General features: G+C 37.9%; 1 protein-coding gene across 1 annotated transcript in view; it reads right to left on the bottom strand.

Moving 5' to 3' along the window:
* Nucleotides 1-5,816: 5,816 nt before the first annotated feature.
* TMLHE (trimethyllysine hydroxylase, epsilon) overlaps nucleotides 5,817-17,941 on the bottom strand; it is a 52,964-nt gene continuing 40,839 nt past the window's right edge. The window contains exons 6-8 of the mRNA XM_070784358.1: nucleotides 11,570-11,806; nucleotides 8,631-8,769; nucleotides 5,817-7,837 (exon numbers count right to left, since the gene is read on the bottom strand). Of these exons, the coding sequence (XP_070640459.1) occupies nucleotides 7,706-7,837; nucleotides 8,631-8,769; nucleotides 11,570-11,806 (508 nt within the window). The 3' untranslated portion in view covers nucleotides 5,817-7,705. The remainder of the gene's footprint in view (nucleotides 7,838-8,630; nucleotides 8,770-11,569; nucleotides 11,807-17,941) is intronic.

The following is a 17,941-nucleotide window of genomic DNA, read 5'->3' as shown; positions in this document are numbered from 1 at the left end:
AGCCATGAAATTAAAAGGCACTTACTCCTTGGAAGGAAAGTTATGACCAACCTGGATAGTGTATTGAAAAGCAGAGACATTACTTTGCCAACAAAGGTCTGTCTAGTCAAGGCTATGGTTTTTCCAGTGGTCATGTATGGATGTGAGAGTTGAACTATAAAGAAAGCTGAGTGCTCAAGAGTTGATGCTTTTGAAGTGTGGTGTTTGAGAAGACTCTTGAGAGTCCCTTGGACTGCAAGGAGATCCAACCAGTCCATCCTAAAGGAGATCAGTCCTGGGTGTTCACTGGAAGGACTGATGTTGAAGCTGAAACTCCAATACTTTGGCCACATCATGTGAAGAGCTGACTCATTTGAAAAGATTCTGATGCTGGGAGGGACTGGGGGCAGGAGGAGAAGGAGATGACAGAGGATGAGATGGCTGGATGGCATCACTGACTCAATGGACATGGGTTTGGGTGGACTCTGGGAGTTGGTGATGGACAGGGAGGCCTGGTGTGTTGTGGTTCATGAGGTCGCAGAGTTGGACATGACTGAGCGACTGAGCTGAACTGAATGGCTAAAGATATTGAGCATCTTTTCTTGTGCTTCTTGGACATTTGCACCTCTGCTTTGGAGGAAGGCCTACTCAAGTCCTTTGCCTGTTATTTAATTAGGTTGCTTATCTTTTTATCATTAACTGGTAATGGTTCTTTATGCATTCTGGAAAGTACACTCATCAGATTTGCAAATGTTTCTCCTATCGTGTGGATTGTCCTTTCAATTTCTTTTATTTTTAAGCCAGACAGAAAGGAGAAATACTGTATGACATCCCTTATAGGTGGGATCTAAAAAGAAATGACACAAACGAACTTACTTTTAAACAGAAAGAGACTCACAGACTTAGAAAATTAACTTATGGTTGCCGAAAGGAAGGGATAGTCAGGGACTTTGGGAAGGTCATTTACACACCGCTATATGTAAAATGCATCAGTAATAAGGACCAATGGCATAGCACAGGGAACTCTGCTCAATGTCATGTGGCCACCTGGATCAGAGGGGAGTTTGGGGGAAAATGGATACATGCATATGTATGGCTGAGTTCCTTTATTGTTCACCTGAAACTACCACAGAATTGTTACTCAGTTATCCCAATACAAAGTAAAAAGTTTAGACTTTGGGTAAAAAAAAAAAATGTTAAAAACAGATTTTTCTATTTTTCATACCCTCTCCTGATTTCCCCTCTTTTTTTCCGAGTTTCTTCTATATCTACATTGTCAGTATATAGAGATATTACATACTACACACTATCTACTTTATAACCATAATTTAGCCTCAGTTCTTAATTGTAATTTTTTCTTTATTTACTTTTAATTGGAGAATTGCTTTACAATGTTGCATTGGCTTCTGCCATACATCAACATGAATCAGCCGTAAGTATACATATGTCCCCTCCCTCTTGATCCTCTGATCGTCCTTCCCACTTCCCACTCCATCTCATCCCTCTAGGTTGTACAGAGCACCAGATCTGAGCTCCCTTTGATATACGGTAAATTTCCACTGGCTATCTGTTTTACATGTGGTAATGTATATATTTCTATGCTACTATCTCAATTCATCCCACCCTCTCCTTTCCCCACTGTGTACACAAGTTTGTTCTCTATGTCTGCATCTCCATTTGTCGTTGTTCAGTCAATCAGTGGTGTCCCACTCTTTGCGACCCTATGAACTGCAGCACAACAGGCTTCCCTGTCCTTCACCATATCCTGGAGTTTGTTCCAACTCATGTCCATTGAGTCAGTGATGCCATCCAACCATCTCATCTCTGTCATCCCCTTCTTCTCCTGCCTTCAATCTTTCCCAGCATCAGGGTCTTTTCCAATGAGTCAGATCTTTGCAAAAGGTGGCCAAAACACTGGAGCTTCAGCTTCAGCATCAGTGCTTCCACTGAATATTCAGGGTTCATTTCCTTTAGGATTGACTGGTTGGATCTCCTTGCAGTCCAAGGGACTCTCAAGAGTCTTCTCTAACACCGCAGTTCAATGGCATCAATTCTTTGGTGCTCAGCTTTCTTTATAGTCCAACTCTAACATCCATACATGACTAGTGGAAAAACCATAGACTGACTAGACAGAACTTTGTTGGCAAAGTAATATCTCTGCTTTTTAATACACCATATAGGTTTGTCATAGATTTTCTTCCAAGGAGCAAGAGTCTTTTAATTTCATGGCTGCGCCATGAAAATATAGCAGTCACCATCTGCAATGATTTTGGAGTCCAAGAAAATAAAGCCTGTCACTGTTTCCATTGTTTCCCCATCTATTTGCCATGAAGTGATGGGACTGGCTGCTATGATCTTAGTTTTTTTGAATGAAAAAACTGGAGATCCTCTGTCCCTGCAGCAGGTCACTGCTGACTCATGCTTCTGCAGGAGACCCTCAGACACTCAAAGGCAGTTCTGGCTCAGTCTCTTGTGAGGGTCACTGCTCCTTTCCCTTAGTCCTGGTGCATCTCTATTGCTGCCCTGCAAATAGGCTCATCAGTACCATCTTTCTAGATTCCATATGCATGCATTAATATATAATATTTAGTTTTCTCTTTCTGATTTACTTCATTGTGTAATAGTCTCTAGGTTCATCCATATCATTAGGACTGACTCAAATGTGTTCTTTTTAATGGCTGAGTAATATTCCATTGTATATATGTACCACAACTTCTTTATCCGTTCATTTGTTAATAGACATCTAGGTTGCTTCCATGTCCTAGTTATTGTAAATAGTGCTGCAATTCACATTGAGGTACATGAATCTCTTTCAATTATGGTTCTCAATTTCTAGATAGAATTCTTTGATGCACCAAAGTTTTTGATTTGGATAGTGTCCAATTAATTTTTTTTGTGCTTGTGTTTTTGCTGTCATATTTAAGTAACCATTGCCTAATTCAAAGTCATGGAGATTTACATGTTTTATTACAAGCATTTTATAGTTTCATTTACATTTTCATTTACATTCTTTACATTTCAGTCTGTGATCCATTTAGTGTTAATTTTCTTTTACATAATGTGAGATTAGGGGTCCAAATTAATTCTTTTGTTTATGGATATCCTCTCATCTCACCAGCATTTTTTGAGGAGTTTAGTCATTCCTCCACTGAATGATCTTGGCACCCTTATTGAAAATCAACTATTTACAGACACATGGGATTTATTTTTGATTCGAAATCCTGAAACATTGGCCTATATGACTGCCATTATGCCAGCACCACACTTTTTAGAATTGGTATAGTCTTGTTGGAAGTTCTTAAATTAGGAAGTGTGTGTTCTCCAACTTTGTTCTTCTTTCTCAAGATTGTTTTGGCTATCTGCCTTCCTTGCATTTCCATATGAATTTTAGGATCAGCTTTTCAGTTTTTACAAATAAGCCAGGTTAGATTCTAACAGGCATAGGACTGAATCTGTATATTGCCTGTGGGATTATGGCCATCTTAACAATGTTATATGTTCATCCACTTACATGGGATGGGTTTACATTTCCTTTAGGTCTCTTTCATTTCTTTCAGCAACATTTTGCAGTTCTTAGAGTACAAGACTTGCACATTTTCTGTTAAATTTATTTCTCAGTATTTTATTACTTTTGACAATACTGTAAAATGAATTACTTTCCTAAACTCATTTTTAGTTGTTCATTTCTAGCATATAGAAAGAAGCATAATTGATTATTGCACATTGGTCTTGGATTCTGCAGCTTTGCTGAGCTCATTGCATATTTGAATAGGTTGTTGTGGATTTTTGGTGGATTCTTTATTGTTTTATGTATAAAATAGAGATAGTTTTCCTCATTCCTTTCTAGTCTGGATCCCTTTATTTTTCCTGCCTAATTATCCTGACTAGAGCTTTGAATACAATATTGAATAGAAGTGACAATAACAGACATCCTTGTCTTGTTCCTGATGCTAGAGGGAAGCCATCTACTCTTTTACCATTAAGTATGATGCTATCTTGGAGAAGGCAATGGCACCCCACTCCAGTACTCTTGCCTGGCAAATCCCATGGGCAGAGGAGCCTGGTAGGCTGCAGTCCATGGGGTCGCTAAGAGTCAGACATGACTGAGCGACTTCACTTTCACTTTTCACTTTCATGCATTGGAGAAGGAAATGGCAACCCACTCCAGTGTTCTTGCCTGGAGAATCCCAGGGATGGAGGAGCCTGGTGAGCTGCCATCTATGGGGTCGCACAGAGTTGAACACGACTGAAGCGACTTAGCAGCAGCAGCATGGTGCTATCTGTGACTTCTCCATTAGGTGCTCTCTATTAGGTTGAGGAAATTCCCTTCTATTCCTATTTTGTTGAATTCATTTTTATAAAACGGGTGTTGGATTTTGTTGAATTCATTTTTATGCAACTGGTGTTGGATTTTGTCAAATGCCCTCCCTACCCCCACACACATCTATGAGATGATCATGAGTGCCTTCCCCACATTCTATAAATATGGTATATTACATTGATTTCCATGTGTTGAACCAACATTATATTCACCCAATAAATCTCACTTGATCATCATGTATGTGCTGTACTGTGCTTCGTCACTCAGTTGTGCCCAACTTTGTGCAACCCCATGGACTGTAGCCTGTCCAGCTCATAGGTCCATGGGGTTTCTCCAGGCAAGAATACTGGAATGGGTTGCCATGCCCTCCTCCAGGGTATCTTCCCAACCCAAGGATCAAACCCAGGTCTCCCGCATTGCAGGTGGATTCTTTACCGTCTGAACCACCAATTCTGATTCTTTTCTTTCACCACCTGAGAAGTGTCGTGCCAGTTCCTTCTGGCCTCAGTGGTTTCTGATGTGAAATCCATGTAACTCTGTTTTCCTCATACGTGGAAGATATTGTTTCTCTCTTGCTGCTTTCAAGACTTTTTTCTAGGCCTTTAGTTTTCAGAAGTTTGACGGTAGTATATCTTGATGTGGATTTCTTTGGGCTTATTCTATCTAGGATTCACTCAACTTCTTCAATCTGTAGGTTTATGTCTTTTGCCACACAGAAAATTTTCGGCCATTTTTTCTTTGAATACTTTCCAGTCCCACCTTCTTTCTCCTGTCCTCTAGCACACCAATGAGAAAAATCTCAACCCTTTTGTTATATGCCCACAGGTCCCCACGGCTCTGTTTATTTTTTCCCCCACTCATTTGGGTCCCAGCCACATGTTGTGACCAGCCCTGTATGGTTCGTGGTCTTAATGTAGTTCTATTTTCAAAGGCTTTGCAATGCTATTTGGTTTGGATTCTTTCCCATTATAGTTTATTGCAAGATATGGAATATAGTTCCCCGTGCAGTTAGTAAGCTCATATATGGTAGTATGTATCTGTTAATCTCATACTTTCAACTTATTCCTCCTCCCTTTCCCCTTTGGTAACCATAATTTTGTTTTCTATGTAATTCTGTTTCTGTTTTGTAAATAAGCTCTTTTTTTTTTTTAAAGATTCCTCATATAAGTGATATCATATACTTGTTCTGGAGAACAGAAAAATGGAGTCTTTGCCAGCAGAGCAAAGTAGATACTCTACACTATTACCATAATGATTTAGACTAGATGTCTTGTGAGTGGGGGACAGATTGTAACAGATGTGGAGGATTTTATAATTATAGTAAAGGGCTTCCAAGGTGGTAAAGGATCCACCTGCCAGTGCAGGATACATAAGATATGTGAGTTTGTTCTTGGGTCAGGAAGATTCCCTGGAGGAGAGCATGGCAACCTACTCCAGTATTCCTGGAGAACCCCATGGACAGAGGAGCCTGGTGGGCTACAGTCCATGGGGTTGCAAAGACTCAGACACCACTTAGTGACTAAACAACAACAAATACTCTTTAATACATGAACTTAATCATCAATCCTTTGACTTAAGAGGAAAACACTTTTCATGGAAGACCCCTAAGGATTCCTATGTAGTACAATTAAAATGCAGAAATATTTGAGAACATAGTTTTGTGCCCTGGATGGGTCAATAAAATAATGTATAAATTGTTAAATGTGAATTAAGAACTTTCTGTAAACATCAGATTAGGCTCTATTCCCTGTCAGAGAATACTGACTTTGATTTGTGACTTCTATCCTCACTAATAATGCTTTTTTCCTCTTACATACATCCTAGCCTGGATTGTCTTACATCATTCTATAGCAGTCAATGTGGTTATTGTACAACTTCATTTTCAATGAAAGCCAAGAGAAAATAAATCTCACATCTATCCTTCTGTCTCTTTTTCCCTCTCTCTCTCCACATATAAAGGAAAATCATTAAAAATAAATAACAAAGTATACTTAACCCAGCCAAATCTTGGCAGTTGATATGTATAATATTTTAAGACAGAAAAAGAGAGCAGTAGAAATGGAGGAAAATATTGCATCCTAAATTCCTTCAAAAATTAAAATGCAAGTTTGGATAGTAATCTCCACTTACTGTTTTGTGTGCATGTGGGCATGCACATGTATGTGTGTATGTATGTGCATATGTGAATTATCATATGGAACCTCAGAAATCTCTAAAACCTTTGTGCAATTATCCCTCACAGAATTACCAAACTGATGGGTTTGTTCCACAGGAACTATTGTGATTTCTTAGTTTTACTCCTCGAGAGATGATTTAGAAGAGATAATTCTTCTCACAAGATAAAATACTATGTATTCAGTTCCCACCTTATCATTGAGCTTGTGCTATGAAGCAATTCCTACAATATCTATAGTTCTAGGAGACCACAGAGAAAAATTTAAGGTTTCAGTTAAACCAAGGGGTCCCTAACCAGGTGAGGAACCAGGCCACACAGCAGCAGGTGAGCAGTGGGTGAGTGAGCGAAACTTCCTATTTACAGCCTTTGCTCATTGTTGTACTTGAATTGTCTCGAAACCACACACCCCCCACTCCCGCCACCCTGGTCCAGTTCTTGGAAAAACTGTCTTCCATGAAACCAGCCCCTGGTGCCAAAAAGCTTGGGGACTGCTGCTCTGGGCCACTGGTTCTCAAAAGTGTAGTCTAAAGACACCTGGAACAGTCCCTGAGATTCTTTTAGTGGGTCTATGTATTATCAATAAAATATTTTTAATAACAATATTAAGATGATATTGCCTTTTCCATTTAATTATCTAATGAATGTACAGAAGACTTTTCCAGAGGCTATATGACATGTGATAAAGTCATCTCTCTGATGGATGTATGCTTTTTTATTCTTAAATTTTAAATATTTCTAAGTCTTCATATCTAATATAATTAGTAACAATAGATATAACCCACATCTAAGCACCTTTTGGTGTCCTCAATAACGTTTACGTGTTTAGATGTCTTAAGACCAAAAAATGTTGCAAATTTCTGCTCTAGTTAGACTCTGTTATTCCTATAATGCTCTTCTTTCTGACAGATCCTGTTGAAACAAATTTTTACCTAGTGACTATTATTGATTCTCATCAATGTGATGATTATATTTCTGAAGAAGATTGACCAAAATTACATCAAAAGATCTAAAAACCAAACGAGTCCATGTTGTAACTTGGGGAAGAGAGATACCATACGAGATGGCCTATCTCTAAGGTTTTCCTTACTAGAAAAAGGGGAGGCTTTAGTTTCACGTGATGACATGAGACAATTTGAAGTCGGTATTGACATAATATTATTCTGCTGATATGAAATGAAATTCTGATAGCCAGGGTGTCAGGTATGTTCATAATCTCAATGCCATCAATTTTAAGCCTGAAGGCCCAAGAGACGAGCAGTGTTTAATACATCATCCCTTGTTAAATAGCAGCCACAGAGTTGGCGGTAGCCTGTGAAGGATTCCCTGCCATGTAGGACACGCCAGTTGTCTATAAATAGTACCTGTGAATGGGGGAAAAAAAAAGAGAAAGAAAAAATACTCAGAACAAACACAGACCATAGGAATCATAAATCAGAAAAGATCATTTAAAATAAAAACTTTAGGTTGTTCTCTGATTACATTAAATGAGATTTTTTTTTTCTTTTAAGTAAACATTTGACTCCAGTACTCTTGCCTAGAAAATTCCATGGATGGAGGAGCCTGGTGGGCTATAGTCTATGGAGTCACAAAGAGTCAGACACGACTGAGTGGCTTCACTTTCTTTCTTTCTTTAAACATTTGACAACTAGGAAGTGCATAGCTCTGTATTAGGCTAAATGGAAATAACAAAGGCAACAGTAGGTAACAGGCCCTGTATCTGAGGAGGTTATATTTCTTGAGTAATTATTCTTTTATCAAAGCAAACCAGATCATTGGTTTCTTTTGTTCTTTTCTTTTAATTCTCTCTCTCTCTCAAAGAGTTAAACTGTTTCACTGTCTTACACTAAGCTAGAAATATTCTTTATCCAGAGGAAATATGAAGAGCAAAAAAAAAAAAAAAAAAAAAAAGGAATCATGAAGCCAGATGGACTCTTAGGGACTATCAAGTTCAACTCCTTCATTATACAAATAGAATCATTGATGGGTAGATACTCGGGGGAGCCTGCTTCTGGGTCATTCGGTAAGTAAGTGGTAGGACTAGGGCCAGTACCCAGGACTCTCTTCTTTTTTTTCCTTTGTAACATTTTGACTCACATATTCCATAAGTCCTCACTCTTCACTGCTTAAGTGACATCTATTGAGCTTGGCACCCACCTTGCCAGGCTTGAGTTTGACCCAAAACTCATTCTCAGGCCTCCTCAACTCTCTGGTTAGAGTCCGGTGTGCTGTATACCAACGATGGACAACATCATAAGGTACAGTATTTATGACAGCCCGGTCATAGTTGTTGTACCTAAGGTGAAATTGTGAGAAAGAAAGATTTTCCCCAAAACATGTTAAAACATCTGTTGCTGATGGGGCAATTTTATATAAGGCTTTCCCTATATTCATTAGTTGTCCCATGATGATGTGGCAATAATAAGCTAATGTTCTCTCAAGACTATATGATTTTAGAGAAGAGTTCCATTGCCTGTTGACCATATTTTTTTTCCTTTGAAAAATCTGAGGGTAGGGGATAGAAGAAAGTTCTAGCTGGTTTCTACTATCTTAGAATATTATGTTTTGTTTGTTTTAATATATTTTTGGGCCATGCCACATGGTATGTCTCTCACCTCATCCAAGGATAACTGTTATACCATCATGACTTCTGTAATCACAGGTTAGTTTTGCTTATTTATAAAACTTTATATAAATGGAATACTATAGTATGTACTCTTTTGTGTCTGGCTTCTTTCATTTAATGTTATATTTATAAGATTTATCATTATTGTACCACATGTAAATAGTTCATCCTTCATGTTGAACAGAATTTTATTGTGGGACTATACCACAATGTATTCATCCATTCAAGGTTTCCCTTGTGGCTCAGCTAATAAAGAATCTGCCTGCAGTGTGGGAGACCTGGGTTCGATCCCTGGGTTGGGAAGATCCTCTGGAGAAGGGAACGGCTACCCACTCCAGTATTCTGGCCTGGAGAATTCCATGGGCCCTATAGTCCATGGGATCACAAAGAGTTGGACACAACTGAGGGACTTTTGGACATGACTGAGGGACTTTCACCCATTCATCCATTCTATTGACAGATGTGTAAGTAATTTCCAGTTTGTAACTATTACAAATAGTGCTGGAGGTTCTGGTCCATGATAGAAACAAATCTAGTTACACAGAGAACAATTCCCTATGAAAGAAATCTGGAAACTGAGTAACTCCTACATATTGGTGAATGAGAAATAAAAAACATATCAAAATGGATAGGAAAGGCTGAGACAACTCAATAATGAAAAGACAATCCAGTGAAAAAGTGGGCAAAAATCTAACTAGTTACTTAGCAAAAGAAGATATATGAATGGCCAATATGCACATGGAAATAAGCTCAACATCATCAGTCACCAAAAAATACACAGTAGAACACCAAGGAGATATCCAATATAATGGCTATAATTAATGACTGAAAACACCAAGTATTAGCAAGGATGTGGAGAAGCTACAACTTTTGTACATTGTTGACAACTGTAAAATGGAACACATTAGTAGTTGCTAATGAAACTAAAAAGTCACGTACTCTATGATCCAGCGGTTCCACTCTTAGGTATTTATATGTGTGAAATGAAAACACATATCTACAACGATAGTTTTACATGAACATTGATGGCAGCTTTATTCATAATAATCCCAAACAGGAAACAGCCCAGGTGTTTATTCATAAAAGAATGGATTTGTTCCAGGATGTGAATTTCTAGAACAGGCAAAACAAATCTATGGTGGTAAAAAATAAAAACAGATGTTTCCTCTGTGTGTGTGTGTAGGGTTGGGCTGAAAAGGGGTATAAAGGTACTTTCTATAGTGATGGTAATAGTCTATATCTTGATAGGCATTTGGGTTACATAGGTGTATGCAGTTCTAAAAACTCAGCAAGTGTATATTCAGTATTTATACCAACATTGTATGTATATACATTGTATGTATATTTTATATCAAAATTAAACATCTGTAAACAAATAGTGAATGTTAGACTTAAAGTTATAAATGTTGAAGTATATTGGGAGACATATACCTTCAATGTTCTGTGCAATGTATCAAAAATAAGATTAATTTATAAACAGAAGGATAGAAACATAGATATATAGGTAATAAAGCAAGTATGTGCTGTGCTGTGTTTAGTCGCTCAGTCATGTTCGACTCTTTGCAACCCCATGGACTGTAGCCTGCCAGGTTCCTCTGTCCATGGGGATTCTCCAGGCAAGAATACTGGAGTGGGTAGCCTATCCCTCCTCTAGGGGATCTTCCCCGCCCAGGAATCAAGCTGGGGTCTCCTGCACTGCAGGTGGATTCTTTACCAGCTGAGCTACCAGGGAAGCCCAAAGCAAGTATAGTAATATCTTAATGGTAGAATCTCAGTGGTAGGTATACAAGTTTTCCTTGTAAATGCTTTCAACTTTTTTGTATTTAAAAGTTTCATAATAAAATGTTGGGGAAAATATTGAGCACCTACTCATTGTTCTAGGCAATTGAGATACAAGAAATGATGGAGGGAGAGTTTTCCAGTGGGAGCTTATCCCAGGGAAGTGATTTAGGATTTATGTAGTTCCTACTACAATACAGGGGCAACAATTTATTTTTATCTTCATAATTGTGTGTGAAGGAGCAGGCTTGAAATGAGTGGAGATGACAAGTTCAGTTTTGGATATGATGTGCTTTATGACTGTATAAGATACTAGGTGGCAATATACACAGGTCAGGAGAAATGCATAAATCTGGACAAGAGTCAAATGTGGTTATCATGCCTTTAGGCACCCTAGCTGCTTGATCACTGAGCACAATTTAATAACTGGCTTTTTTTTTTGTTTTGTTTTAAGTGTTTTCATTTTTAAATGCCATGTGAAATATCTACCCCTCCAATCTAGTGTTCCTTGGCTGTTGGCCTATTTATTATTCCATGGGAATTTTAATAAGAATAGAAATTGTACTAATAAAAAGCTATGGAATACCAATATTAAAATGTGACAGATATAGGATCTTAGGAATTTTCATTACATTAGAAAACTAATATCTGGCAAATATATTACATTGAGGGATAGTTCTTTGGTACTCACCTGATCAAATAGAGCTCTTTATTCCATGGGTAGATATTTAAGACTGGCCCAACCCCAATCATGTGGTTTTGACATTCTCCAACATTTTCAATATATTCATGCTTCAATGGCACTTTACTGAGGAGTTCAAATTCCTCAGGTGCCTTTTGAAGTACTTGTTCTGCTGCATAGAATCCATCAACTAGCAGTGTCCTGCCACCTGTTCCTTCATGCTTAAGACAGTGAAACACTTGAATGCTAAAGAAAGGAAAAATTAAATTACTCTGTTCAGTGGAGAAAAGAGAATACATAAAACTTTTAGAAAAAATATATAAAATGATTACTGATTCTACTTGTGTCATTTTCTTTTCATTAAGAAATAAATCTCATTTCCCAATTGTCTTCCAGTTGTACTTTTTTGTGTACTTTGCCATATTAATGTCACTAAGGTTTCCTTCTAAACATATTTAACATGTACTGAAACCTGTATGTGTCAGACTTGGGCAATACAGGTATGAATAAGATATAGTCTCTCTTTTAAAGAAGCCCATAGTCTATCTAGAAGAATGAACCAAGTAAGTACAGATAAAATATGATAGGCACTATAATAAAGTTGTATACAAGACAGTGGAGCCACAAAAAGAGGAAATTATTGTAGTGGAATGTTGTATAAATAAATTTTTTGAGATGTGGATGAGAACGATTTTGCTTAGTTTTAAAGAATGAGCAAGGCTTGGGCTGGAATGAGATTGAGGTGAGGAGAGGGCATTTCAGGCAGGAAAAAGGTATGACCAAACATATCAATGTAGAACAGCAAGGTATATTCAAGGAAGAGAGTGATAAGTTTCTGTTGGCTTAGCACAGAGAATCACAGGATTTTAAACTAAGATGAAAGATTAACTGGTGAGAAGCAAGATGACAAAAACATGAAAAACAACATGGATAACTGAAACTGGAGAGAAAAATACTGAGAACTTGAGCTTATAGAAAAGAGGACACATCTAAGAAATAAATGATTAGATGTGGAGGATGAAGAATAGGCAAAAATCTAGAATGACTGTAGGTTTTTCCCCTGGGCAACTTGACAAGTAATAATGCCCATTTGCCAAGAGAATGAGGCAGATGCATAATTCGATGGTAATAAGGGGCTGTGAAGGGTTGAGGAAGTCGTTCAGTTTAGGGACATTTTGAAATAATTAAGTTACATATGACTGAAAAATTAATAGGAAAAGGCAAGTCAATTATTAATGGACTGGAAACCTAAAGTAATAATTTCCAATTCACAAGGGAAAAATAAAATCAATAGTAATTTAGGGAAAAAAACAAAAATAAGGAAAAGTAAACAATGAAGTAAAATAAGTGATAAACATAAATAAAGGTAGAAGGAATAAAATCAAGGAGAATATAGGGTAAATATAATTAAAATGAATAAGGTCAGTCCTGGCTATGTTGAGCTTTCTGCAAAATTTCTAGGTTAGGATTATTTAGTAAGTGGAAGATGTTTATCTTAGAAGAGAGGTAGATTTTGTAGCTGTCTGTGAAGTGAAGTGAAGTCACTCAGTCGTGTCTGACTCTTTGCGACCCCATGGACTGTAGCCCACCAGGCTCCTCCGTCCATGGGTTTTCCAGGCAAGAGTACTGGAGTGAGTTGCCGTTTCCTTCTTCAGGAGATCTTCCTGATCCAGGGATTGAACCCGGGTCTCCTGCATTTTAGGCAAATGCTTTACTGTCTGAGCCACCAGGGAAGTCCTGTCTGTAGCTATCTGTAGGTGATGGCTAAAGCCAAGAGCACAGCAGTCATTTGGAGAGATAATTTCAAGCGAGAAAAGAAGGAGAAGGAGAAAATTTTGAGGAACAACAATATTTATGACACAGATAAAAGAAAATAAGACAGCATAGGAGACTGAGGAAAACTGACTATAGATGTAGAAGGAAAACTAGAAAAGAAAGGCTATTCAAGAAGAGGTAGAGGTTAATGGCCCCAGGATTCAAATGAGATAAAGACTGAAAGGTACACACTGGAGATGGCAATAAGTTACTTGCTGGTGACTTTGGACAGAGTAATTTTAATTGAGAGGGGGTTGGATAAACTAGCTGACTATGGGTTTGAAGAGTGAATAAGAAGTGAGAATGAAAAGATACCAAATGTAGATAATTATTTTAATAAGTCTAGCTGTGAGGGTGAGTAATAAGGTGGGGCTGTAAGTAGAGGAAGACAGAGTCAAAGGAAGTGTACAAAAATAGAGATTTAAGAACTGAGAAGTTGATAGGCAGGAGAAATCCCCAAGGAGGTTGGAAAGAATGAGATCCTGAGCAAAGGTAACTTTAGAAAGTATAAGGCATAAAACGATGATGATGATGACGACAAAGGCTAAAATGATAAGAATAATAACCAGCATTTATTGAACACCTCATATGTTCCAGAAAGTATCCAAGTGCTTTAAATATATCATGTAACTTAATCCCTGTGTGTGTGCTAAGCCGCTTCAGTGGTGTCTGACTCTTTGTGACGCCATGGGCTGTAGCCTGCCAGGCTTCCCTATCTATGGGATTCTCCAGGCAAGAATACTGGAGTGGGTTGCCATTCTTTCCTCCAGAGAATCTTCCTGACCCAGGGATCGAACCCATGGCTCTTACGTCTCCGGCACTGGCAGGTGAGTTTTTTATCACTAGGGCCACCTGGAAGCCCAAGTTAATCCCTAAGCAATACTAATTGGCAGGTTTTATTACCAGTTCCATTCTACAGATGAAAAAACTGAGGTACTGAGAAGTTCTTTTCCAAGATCACAAAGCTAATGTATATTTCAGCTGGGATGCAAATCCAGGTCTGGTTGATGCCATAGCCTGAACTCAACCACTCTCACTGTACTGCTAATGTCTTGTCTCTCCCCATTGACCAGAAAGGGTTAAATTAAAGGCACAGCTAACTGTGTATCTACAGTAGTGGTCAGAGAGAAAAGAGCTAGTCAATATTTGGACCTCAACACCTGTCCAACTGTTTCTTATCCCATTTCCTCATATTCTTCTTTCTGTGTCCCAGAGAATGAGAATGCAGGGCTGTGGGTGGTTTTGTATATTGATGACATTGAGCCAGACATCTAAAACACGTTTTATTCTACCTTTTCTGAAGCAAACATTCTTAGGTTCCAATCCTCAAAGGAAATCGGAGTAACTACAATCAACTGGATATTATCATCCTCTCGTATTGTCTTTATGAATTCATGCGTGCGTGTGTGCTAAGTCATTGCAGTCATGTCTGACTCTGTGCAACCCCATGGACTGTTGCCCACCAGGCTCCTCTGTCCATGGGGTTTTCCAGGCAGGAATACTGGAGTGGGTTGCCATGATCTCCTCCAAGGCATCTTCCCAACCCAGGGATTGAACTTGTATCTCTTATGTCTCCTACATTGGCAGGTGCATTCTTTACCACTAGTGCCACCTGGAAAGCCCTTATGAATTCATACTTATGCACGTTTTACTCATATATTTGTGCCTTGGGTTCATTATCTATATGTCGAAGATCAACAAACAACAGCAATAGCAGTAACAAAATAACCACAGAGGTACCTCTAATAAGTGGCAAATGGTAGGAAAGTTAAGTATGGTATCTATCACATCAAGTAATTACCATTTCTTCTCTGTGATGAGAAAGATCTAGTCTCTGTTAGCTACTAGTGGTGATCATACTGCAGTACATAACTATCAAATCAACACAAGTACACCTCATATTTACAAAATGTTATACATCAATTATATCTCAATAAACATGGATAAAAAGTATGGCATATATTATCTTTGGCTCAATACCTACTAAGTCCACACAAGAAGGTTATTTTTTGACCAAGAAGAAATAAAGAAGAGTCAATGTATAGTGAATAATGCAACAAATGAGATCAAAAACACTCTGGGAACTAACAGTAGAATAACGGAGGCAGAAGATAGGATAAACGAGGTAAAAAATAGAATGGTAGAAATAAATGAAGCAGAGAGGAAAAAAGAAAAAAAGAATTAAAAGGAATGAGGACAACCTCAGAGACCTCTGTGACAATGTTAAATGCCCCAACGTTCGAATCATAGGAGTCCCAGATGAAGACAAAAAGAAAAACCATGAGAAAATAATTGAGGAGATAATAGTTGAAAACTTCCCTAAAATGGGGAAGGAAATAGTCACCCAAGTCCAAGAAACCCAGAGAGTCCCAAACAGGATAAACCCAAGGCGAAACACCCCAAGACACATACTAATCAAATTAACAAAGATCAAACACAAAGAACACATATTAAAAGCAGCAAGGGAAAAACAACAAATAACACACAAGGGGATTCCCATAAGGATAAGAGCTGATCTTTCAATAGAAACTCTTGAGGACAGAAGGGAATGGAAGGACATACTTAAAGTGATGAAAGAGAAAAATCTACAACCCAGATTACTGTACCCAGCAAGGATCTCATTCAAATATGAAGGAGAAATCAAAAGCTTTACAGACAAGCAAAAGCTGAGAGAATTCAGCACCACCAAACCAGCTCTCCAACAAATGTTAAAGGATCTTCTCTAGACAGGAAACACAGAAAGGGTTTATAAACTGGAAATCAAAACAACAAAGTAAATGGCAACGGGATCATACTTATCAATAATTGCCTTAAATGTAAATGGGTTGAATGCCCCAACCAAAAGACAAAGACTGGATGAATGGACACAAAAACAAGACCCTTATATATGTTGTCTACAAGAGACCCACCTCAAAACAAGGGACATACACAGACTGAAAGTGAAAGGCTGGAAAAAGATATTCCACACAAATAGAGACCAAAAGAAATCAGGAGTAGCAATACTCATATCAGATAAGATAGACTTTAAAATAAAGGCCATGAAAAGAGACAAAGAAGGACACTACATAATGATCAAAGGATCAATACAATAAGATATAGCAATTAAAATATATATGCACCCAACATAGGAGCACCGCAATGTGTAGGGCAAATGCTAACAAGTATGAAAGGGGAAATTAACAGTAACACAATGATAGTGGGAGACTTTAATACCCCACTCACACCTATGGATAGATCAACTAAACAGAAAATTAACAAGGAAACACAAACTTTAAATGATACAATAGACCAGTTAAACCTAATTGATATCTATAGGACATTTCACCCCAAAACAATGAATTTCACCCTTCTCTCAAGTGCACATGGAACCTTCTCCAGGATAGATCACATCCTGGGCCATCAACCTAGCCTTGGTAAATTCAAAAAAATTGAAATCATTCCAAGCATCTTTTCTGACCACAATGCAGTAAGATAGATGTCAATTACAGGACAAAAACTATTAAAAATTCCAACACATGGAGGCTGAACCACACGCTGCTCAATAACCAACAAATCACAGAAGAAATCAAAAAAGAAATCAAAATATGCATAGAAACGATTGAAAATGAAAACACAACAACCCGAAATGTATGGGACACTGTAAAAGCAGTGCTAAGGGGAAGGTTCATAGCAATACAAGCTTACCTCGAGAAACAAGAAAAAAGTCAAATAAATAACTCTACACCTAAAGCAACTAGAAAAGGAAGAAATGAAGAACCCCAGGGTTAGTAGGAGGAAAGAAATCTTAAAAAGTAGGGCAGAAATAAATGCAAAAGAAACAAAAGAGACCATAGCAAAAATCAACAAAGCCAAAAGCTGGTTTTTTGAGAAGATAAATAAAATTGACAAACCATTAGTCAGACTCATCAAGAAACAAAGGGAGAAGAATCAAATCAAAATTAGAAATGGAAATGGAGAGATCACAGCAGACAATACAGAAATACAAAGGATCATAAGAGACTACTATCAGCAACTATATGCCAATAAAATGGGCAACGTGGAAGAAATGGACATATTCTTAGAAAAGTACAACTTTCCAAAACTGAACCAAGGAGAAATGGAAAATCTTAACAGACCCATCACAAGCACAGAAATTGAAACTGTAATCAGAAATCTTCCAGCAAACAAAAGTCCAGGACCCAAGCCTTCACAGCTGAATTCTACCACAAATTTAGAGAAGAGCTAAGACCTATCCTACTCAAACTCTTCCAGAAAATTGCAGAGGAAGGTAAACTGCCAAACTCATTCTATGAGGCTACCATCACCCTAATACCAAAACCAGACAAAGATGCCACCAAAACAAAACTACAGGCCAGTATCACTGATGAACATATATGCAAAAATCCTTAACAAAATTCTAGCAAACAGAATCCAACAACGTATTAAAAAGATCATACATCATGACCAAGTGGGCTTTATCCCAGGGATGCAAGGATTCTTCAATATCTGCCCGCAAAGCCATCAACATAATATACCACATTAACAAATTGAAAGATAAAAACCATATGATTATCTCAATAGATGCAG

This window comes from Bos indicus, chromosome X (genome assembly GCF_029378745.1).
Source record: "Bos indicus isolate NIAB-ARS_2022 breed Sahiwal x Tharparkar chromosome X, NIAB-ARS_B.indTharparkar_mat_pri_1.0, whole genome shotgun sequence".
Classification (NCBI taxonomy): domain Eukaryota; kingdom Metazoa; phylum Chordata; class Mammalia; order Artiodactyla; family Bovidae; genus Bos; species Bos indicus.
The sequence above is the reverse complement of the archived record's forward strand: the minus strand, read 5'-3'. Positions and strand labels throughout refer to the sequence as shown.